The sequence below is a fragment of the Sinohyriopsis cumingii genome, unplaced genomic scaffold (assembly GCF_028554795.1).
Source record: "Sinohyriopsis cumingii isolate HCF-2022 unplaced genomic scaffold, ASM2855479v2 utg001770l, whole genome shotgun sequence".
Lineage (NCBI taxonomy): Eukaryota > Metazoa > Mollusca > Bivalvia > Unionida > Unionidae > Sinohyriopsis > Sinohyriopsis cumingii.
The window spans coordinates 351,896-361,087 of record NW_028316047.1 but is presented as its reverse complement, the minus strand read 5'-3'; the positions used below and the strand labels follow the sequence as shown (position 1 = coordinate 361,087).

General features: G+C 31.7%; 1 protein-coding gene across 1 annotated transcript; it reads right to left on the bottom strand.

Annotated features, from left to right (window-relative positions):
* Window positions 1–1,559: 1,559 nt before the first annotated feature.
* Window positions 1,560–7,986, bottom strand: LOC149771570 (C-type lectin-like). The gene is made up of 4 exons (XM_089948343.1): window positions 7,934–7,986; window positions 7,356–7,461; window positions 4,441–4,537; window positions 1,560–3,156 (listed from the first exon to the last, which is right to left on the bottom strand). Exons 1-4 carry the CDS (start codon window positions 7,984–7,986, stop codon window positions 2,924–2,926), a joined length of 489 nt encoding a protein of 162 aa, XP_089804469.1. The 3' UTR covers window positions 1,560–2,923.
* Between the last annotated feature and the right edge of the window lie 1,206 nt (window positions 7,987–9,192).

The following is a 9,192-nucleotide window of genomic DNA, read 5'->3' as shown; positions in this document are numbered from 1 at the left end:
TCAGTCAATAAAAAGACAAATAGATGAGTAGATCATTAAGAAAAAAATTCATTAAAATATATTAACAAAATAAATAAATAAATAAATAAGTCACATTATTATTCATACACATTAGACATGTAATTATGTGTCCTCAATTTAAATTTGAGCATGTGTTTCTGCTTACCCTAAAGATTTTTGAATAAATTGTTGATTCTATCTTTGTCACGATGTTGGGTTTGAATGTGTATTTATGAGATAAACACTAATACATTAATTATATACTCAACCTATTTTCAGTTTTCAAATGTTTAAGTTGCTCTTTTCGTTATGTTTATCTATTTTGCGTCTAAAGTTTATAAACATCACCCGTTTGTCAAAGGATTTTGCTAACAAATGTTGCTCATGTAATATATAAATAAGACAGGCTGTAAGAATGCATTTGAGTCAGATTTTTTTATGGTAGGGGTTATTTCAGGAATCATGCATCAAGACCAACCTAAGATTCTTATCCAACTAATACGTAACCAAAACGTGTAATGAAACGAAAGATATATGGAGAGAGAGAGAGAGAGAGAGAGCGATGGAGAACGATTACTATTCTTCAGAAGCCTTTAAACATGAAGTTTAGTATTATATTTTAAATAAAATAAAGAAATGTTGGGTTGTAACTTCAACTTTCACTGCACAAAACACTGAAGGTCATGCATCGTAACGACGCAGATAGGACAGAGTTCTGTTCTTTGATCAAGGTCTGGAGCCAAGTCTGAACGAACTGCAAAAGTAATCCAACCGCAAGTGTTCCTACAAGAGCAGTAGGATAATATTTTAGATCAGTTGATATAATTCAGTTTTATAATCCATTTCTGTCTGCATTTTAATCTCAGCTTTGCATATTATTTAACAATAGTCGTTATATTCTTAGTATGGATTCCACCGCCACAGGTTGTCGTTTTGTGTCATTTACATCGCTTCCTTATTATTACACCGACTTCGCGAAAGTAACAACATCACGAGTGATCAACTGTACCAGATTATGGTTCGACGTATAAATGTTTCTCTCTTACCTTATATCTATGTATAAATATATCTATATATTTATCTATATTTCTATATATCCATATCTCTCTCTCTCTCTCTCTCTCTCTCTATATATATATATATATATATATATATATATAACAAGGTATTGCATAAATATAATACATGAATCACTATGTAATACTCCCCTTTGATAGGTATCAGCCTTTACAAAAAATAAAATTGATAGATATATCTGAAGATTTATAACTGCAAAAATAACTTGAGATTTCGCTTGTGTCTGAAGACACTTTGTATCATTGCTGTTTAGCGTATTTGCTTGTGCGTTCAAAGTAAAAGTTGCATGGATGAAGTAGATGGTTTAAACTCTGTATGGTACAAATGAGAGATATTTTTTTAAAAATTAAAGGCATACATTTCATATATCAGTAATTGAACCATTTCACATCAAACGGTTGGTGTATATAAATTAGAGGCAGAAATACATATCGAAGTGTTAATTTTAGTTTAATATGATGACATTAATATCTATAAAGACGGGTAGTATAACATCGTTGGAATATAATGATTTTCAACGTATATGTAATCTGAGATTCAATTTTTTTCAAAGCTAGTTATTTGCAAGGAAGAAATAATAAACGAAAATCTTTAATGCAGCAGATTTCTTTCAGAAAGTGATGCAGATGCATTCATACATTACCGAAAGTATAACAAATCTTCCTTCCAAATACAGTCCAATCCAGAAGGTAAAACGACAAACAATCCAGCACAGTATAAACTCAGTAATTTTACATAGCGATCTACCTTTTCTTTATTTGCACTATTTACCGGTAAGTGATTATGTGACAGTAAGACAAAGGGCTTTAGTTGTAGAGAATTACTTGTTTACAATGAACGTTCTTTAAACAAATATCCTATAACTCTGTCTTGTTAAAGGAGAGGAGTTTCTCCTGCTACCATGCTAAACATAAGGCGTAAACTTTGCTTGATAAGCTAAATAATGATGTACCCCTGTTCAATTTAATCATTTAATATGGTTGCACACAATAGAATAATGAAAACATTTCTCTCCTGCGATTATAAATGTGCTGACATAGTGGCCGTGGAATATTCAAAACTATCATCACAAGGGATCTCGCGTTACTTGCGTGACCGAACGTGTAGCTTCGATACATATAAAGCTACTTTGTGTGTTAATGTTTGATATTATTTATTTGAAAGTGTTGACACCACTGTCATCCAATTGTTCACTGTAACCTTTATTTACGACAGATCAACTGTCTGTATCGATCACACTTTACTAGATCTTATAATGAAAATATGTTTTATCTATATTGCCTTCTGATTTGTATTATAAAAAAGAACAAAACCAGTCTATCACGAAGCTCAGTCTAATGACGAATAAGATTTTTGAACCTACTATATGTGATACTATCCGGGTTGGATAATATTTGCTTAGTGATCATCGAAATCAAGATTAAATGTATGTGGCATGAGATCTCCGAAAGTATAATATCTCCAAGTTTATTTTTGATAGCTAGTTAACGATCCATTTCGTCATTGAATTCCATTTTATAAGGCCTGAAATAAAGAAAAAACACTTTAAAATTCAAACTGAAGCAAAATAAATGTAATATATAAATGATATATAGAGCGACAGAGAGACAGGGAGAGACAGAGAGATGAAAGAGAGACAGAGATTAAAGTCTGATATATATCTATCACAATGATAAAAAAAAAAAAAAACATTACAAGGTAATTTAGGCCTATACAACTGGAAACAGCCAACTAATATTTTCTAAATGAACACGAGTAAATCAAATGGCTTTTGCTGAAACAAATTCAAATGAGTACATACGACTCGAATGTAAATATAGATAACATACCGCATAACATATTTTTCTTACCGTGCCTGACAGATAAAGCTTAGCCTAGAAGCGCAGTTTTCATCGTTCCACCTGCTACTCCAGGCCCAACGAACTTCTACACATTTTTCATTTTTCTGGTTGCGCTCTCCAGATTGCCAGTTGGTAAATGAAAACGAAAACGGTACAGTAGCCCCATTGGACCCCATCCATCGCCATTTCCTGCTCTGCAACATGTCCGAACCATCGACCCAGTAACGTTCGTTGGAAACGATAAATAAATAATAACACCTGCAGAATGATTAATGTTCCTTTGGAAATTAATCTAGTATTAAACATTCTTGATCATTCCTCTAGGTTTTAGTTCATTTTTGCAAAGGAATTATACCTACATGGGTATTTGGTAACATTCAAATGTCCTGTGAAAGGACTGACGCTCTTCGGGTTCGAAATGATTTCCAGAAATCCCACCCCCCAAAAAAATTATTCTTTTTATATGCTGAGTGTGGAAACCATTATCAATCTTCTAAAGCCATATCAAGATTTTTAATATTGCCTTATTGTCGCCCTCATCACATGTAAGACGGGCACCATAATAGCTAGGGGCAACTATATATGATGATGAGCAGAACACTGGAGACCCCTAGTCAAAACGAATTTTTTTTTTTTTTTTAAATGTAACTGTGCTAATAGTTTTAAGATGGCCGTCATGTTTGACACATTGGATTGAGATAGGTATACGTTTCATAACTTGCCTATCAGACACCATACAATTCTTCTAGTGAAATTCACCAGACAATATGTTTTGCAATTTAGTAGAAGTAGACGTTCAAGATGGCTGCAGTTGCGTCTATATTGAATTCCTGCATGATATGTTGGGAAACGATGATGTTCAAGATGGCTACTGTTGCGAACATATTGGACGTCCACGCAGCACCGTTTTCATGTAGATTCAAGTTAGATTTGCGATGAGTGACTGTGCAAAGTAAAACGATTTTGAAGAGTTTCGAAAACATGGGAACGTTTTCTAAAGGGTGGATGGACGGCAGACAATATGTCAGGATATAAACTCTTCGGCTACACATAAAATCACTCTATTGGTTTTCCGTTTCTTAAATAAATTCCTCAATTTATTCGATATCAATTTTTCATGATTCATATTATTCCGGAAGAAAACAAAAATTTGAAAGTAAAATCAACGAGATGTACTGTTGCTCTATTTTATTTCTCGATAAAGTTGGTTATTTGAATCCATGCTGAAAACTCAGTAAAAACAGATACTCTTCAAACATTATATCGCTCCATATTATAAATAAGTGATAAATATCTGATGACAGTATATTTACCGGGTTGGTAATACCCGGAAAAATCACGTTCTTTGCGATTATTGATAGCTAGAAATAGGTAGAGTCAGATAGAAAATGTATGATAATAAATCTAATTGCCGAAATATTTCATGTGGAAAAATTTAAAAGTAAGTGCATCTGTTATATGAAAGTAGAAATAAATTGGGAGGCAACACCGCAATATAACAAGAATATCATGAAAGTATATGTTATGCCATGATTTTTGTTAACGAGCCCATAAATTATGGTCTGATCACTGTTACTAGTGATTCGTGCAATGTCGCCTCCAATCACGTTACAGTATACCTGAAGAAAAAAAATGTATGGGGATAATAATGTGTTATTATCAGATCCTCTAATACGTTACAGAAAAGCAAGAAAAATAAATACAACTAGTCGACAGCTGAGCAAAATACTAATGAAATGACTAATTTATGTGAGAATGCTAATTAATATGATCCATGTATAGCATAAAACAATCGGAACCTGCCTAATATGAAAAAAAATATTATGTTTAACGTAATAAGTATACCTCAAGGAAAAATCTTGGCGTTGTAGCACCGCATATAATATTTCTTTTATAATTTTGTGACATTCATTAATTGAAACAAAATAAATAATTTTTATAAAGAAAACATTATTGCAGCAAAGTCTTGATACAATACTGTATCATAATCATTACTTTCATTACATCGACAACATTAAGCTAAATTGCATGGATACTAAACTCTAACGAGAGAACGAATATTTTGTAACTCAACAAACATGGGTTGCTCGTGCAAAGCAAAACTCAAAGGTATTTTCTACTCGTCTCAATATAATTTCCCGGTACTTTTACAGGAAATTAGAATAATTCTAGACGATTTTCTCCTTCACAAGCTGAAGCATACTTAAATCCATAATTATCAGATAATGTATTTGAAGAAATTTGAGTTTGAAACTAAAACGACCAAACTCCTTTGTATCTCTAAATTATATTCCTTGAACCCACACACTAAATTCAATCGAAATAATTATTTCTTAAATATATGAAAATCATAAAGCAGTATAGATCCTTGGATTAATATTGTATCTAATTAAATTCCTTCATGCAACTTTCATGTTCCTGTTCAATATATTATATATGTCAAACAACACATTATTATTTGCATACATGTCCGTGTTCAAATCAGGTTTTACTGACTGTATGCTTGTGTGATCATTTGTTTGTACCTGTATGAGTTTTACAGTTATAAGCGCATCAGCATTCTGTTGAATATTTTGCTAGTTCGTTTTGCTCTTTGTCGTTAAAATTAAAAAAAATAACTTTGTAATTTCTCTTGAGACAAATATGCAATAGATCAGTTCCAGATAAACACAGTCCGAAACGCCGGCAATATATTGGTTAGAAAGAGCTATTAAACATCATGGAAAGCACATGCTTATTAAGGAAAGGAAATTTTATTTAGTGCACATCAGGAATTGCGCAGAATTTAAACAGAATACAAAATGCTATCTTGAACAGCATAGGCTGACAAGGGAATGCATGTACTTAATACATTAATGTAACAGATTTGTAAAACGTCCGTGTTTTTTCCAACTAAATCTTAATCTTTCCAGAGGTTGCACGTAGTCCGAATATAATTCACTAAATCAGATTTAGTCACAATGTTGCCATACTTTACATGTTTCAAACGTGGGATTAGAAGAGCATATATGTAGTATCTCAATATTATTTTGTAAAAATTAAATATATTGTAAAAATAATGGAATTATTTGGTCATGAAAAATGAAATCAAGTTGTTAATATAATTCAATTCGTAACAAGCTAAGTTCTAGAATTTCTGTACATTTATTCTCTTGGATAACAAAGAAGCAACATAGATTTTATATTATAATGCTTTAATTCTACTTCATATTATCTTTCGCCGATGGTGACACATACAGTTTCCAACTCAATACTCTAACCTTGCCATCTCCCAAACAATAACAATAACCTCTGATAAAGCTGAACGTGCATGCGAAGTAATATGATATAAGTATATCCTCGGGCAACTTATGTTCAGAAAAAGCGACATTCACTCTTTCTCCAACAGGTTATCTCGAACATATCTTGAAGCCGAAATAAGTAGTGTTAATGATCGAGTCATACCTATAAGTTCCCATGTTCTTTCTCCATTTCAAGTGTACTCGAGGAATACGTAGTCATCCATAACATATAGGATTTTTATGTAAATTTAATTTAGTTTAGTTTATTTTTGTGATTTGTTTATCTCGCTCCCTACAACTTTCTCTCTCTCTCTGTCTCTCTGTCTCTCTCTGTCTGTCTGTCTCTCTCTCTCTCTCTCTCTCTCTCTCTCTCTCTCTCTCTCTCTCTCTTGTACTGCAGATTCCTGCCGCACTATGCCAATGACCTAGCCATATAGTCTTCTTTTTGCAAATGGTGAGAAGTTGTTCTGTTATTAAAGTATATAGAGACACACACATACATACACACACATATAATATATACATATATATATATATATATATATATATATATATATATATATATATATATATATATATATATATATATATATATATGTGTGTGTGTGTGTGTGTGTGTGTGTGTGTGTTGCTGTTAAGAAATCATATCGGAAATTTATGTACACGCTGTCGTCTGTAAATCGACCTGTACAATTAATCAGCAAGACGCTTGAATTTATACGTTTAACATTTTCTAGCCTCTTCTTCCTTTAAATTCTCTGATACCCCTTACCATATTACCCCAGCCACACCCCAAGGGAACAAGATTTATAACTATTATTCTCAATTTCGTACGTATCCAAATCGTAACCGCAAAACCAGAGACTCCGCAAAAGTCTTTATCAACATGACTTTATTGATTTTAATTGTTTTTTGTTGTTCTCTTTAATATTTTTTGAAAATAACATATGTTTGGAGTAATGTGTCGCCAAAAATATTTAAACAATGCAGTGCTGTTTGTAAGTCTTTCTAATATGAGATATCTAGATATGAACACCTTTAGACTCCAAAGTAACATTTCTGGAAAGTTGAAAGCAATATGAGACTTCATTACCTGTTTCAAATTAAGAACTGGAACCTAAATTACTCAGAAAGCATTATTATCGTAATTATTTACCTTGGCTTCCTCCCATGTGGCCTGGACAGAGATAACTTTGTAGCAATCATCCCCATCCAGTTCGAACGTCTTTGGACATCTGCCATAATGAACTGCAGAACCATCTGAAAAATACAAAACATTCGTTGAATTTGGAAAGAATATTTTCATTAATGTGAACATTTTTCTCTTTCCTTTATTATGTTCAGAAGATTTTCCATTTTGTTTCATAGTCGCTTGCATTATGATACTAAGTCTAAAGATTAATTAGAAAAGAAAAATGATTTTCTTCTGCCAAGATACATATGTCGTCTCTCTTTCTTGGTATATCTCTTTATCTCCCCCTGTGTATGTGTAAAATATGTATGCGTGAGTTAAACTTATTTTTGAGAGTCTGTATATTAACATTATGGCACAACATAATAGACTGTAAATGTCACGACACGTAGGTAAATAAGAAATATACATATTATCTAATCAATAAGCTCATTAACTATGTTGCTAACGAAAACGCAAATAAATGAAACCAAAAACCAAATAAACAAACACGGGGAAACTAATAATAACATTATCAATAACATTAAAAGGTAAAAATAATAACATATGGAGCGACAAAAATGGCTACAGTGATGAATATCGATGAGAAATCCATTACGTAAATGAAAGAGGTTGTTGCATGAATCTTCGCTTTCAAACTGAGTCAAAACAAATAGAAATACACGGATTTACCATTACTCGCATTATGACTGAGTGATATTCTCTCTTTAATATTCAATTTGCTTGCATCTTAAGTTCCTCCTCCTCATTAACATATCGAATACTAGAAGCTAAAACTTGTTGCTGTATATTGTCATATATGCTGTCACAAAGTTTTGATATTGACTTCCTCTTTATGTTAACATTCTAAGAAAACATGCATTTAAAAAGAGTTCAGTAATACATATGCAAATATGTTCGTCAAAATGATACCTGACACACCAATTCCATATTTTGCATATTGGAGAACGTAAACATGTTTTGAATTTGTTTTATTTATGAATTTATGTATAATATCAGATGAAAAGTTATGTCAGTATTAGGCTTGTTTCGTACCGTATACGTTTTCTTATGTTTTGTTGGATATAAAATATCTTCTAAATTATGAAATAATTTTGCTTGACGGTAAATATATATATATATATATATATATATATATATATATATATATATATATATATATATATATATATATATATATACGGGTGGGTGGGTGGGTGTCTGTGCACCGTCTCAAATATATAAGTCAATTACACTTTACTCACATCCCACAACCACAATACATATTTGGATTCTGTTTGAAAATTGAAAATAGTTAGGCGTCTAGGTCTTAAATTGAGTAAAATGAATACAATTAAACATTTAGTATAAGTTGACAAAAACAAACAATCTATTTGTATAAGGTACAAAGTGATATTTTAAGAGACACTTATACTAATGTAACTTAAATTCCAAATAATCCCTAAAGCACACCACAACTCTACAATTATGGAATCTTTTGAATAAAGAACGATATTTTTCATATATGTTGTAACTGACCTTCGACAAAATTCATGTTAGTGGTATATGCGACCAGTGACAGCAGGTTGTAAAGAACATAAAACATGGCAAATATTTATCTAAGATTATAGACTAATACTCAGAATATTATTAATGGAGCTAAACATTTTTACGTCTATCTGAATGTAGGATATTAGTTTTTATTACTTGGAAATAACTAGCTTGTTGACAACTTAGACTGTTTTAGAGAAGAAAATCCTCAGTCCTTGCATTATTGTTTCATTTAGATTTTTATATAAATTTGTTTACCTGCAATGGTATT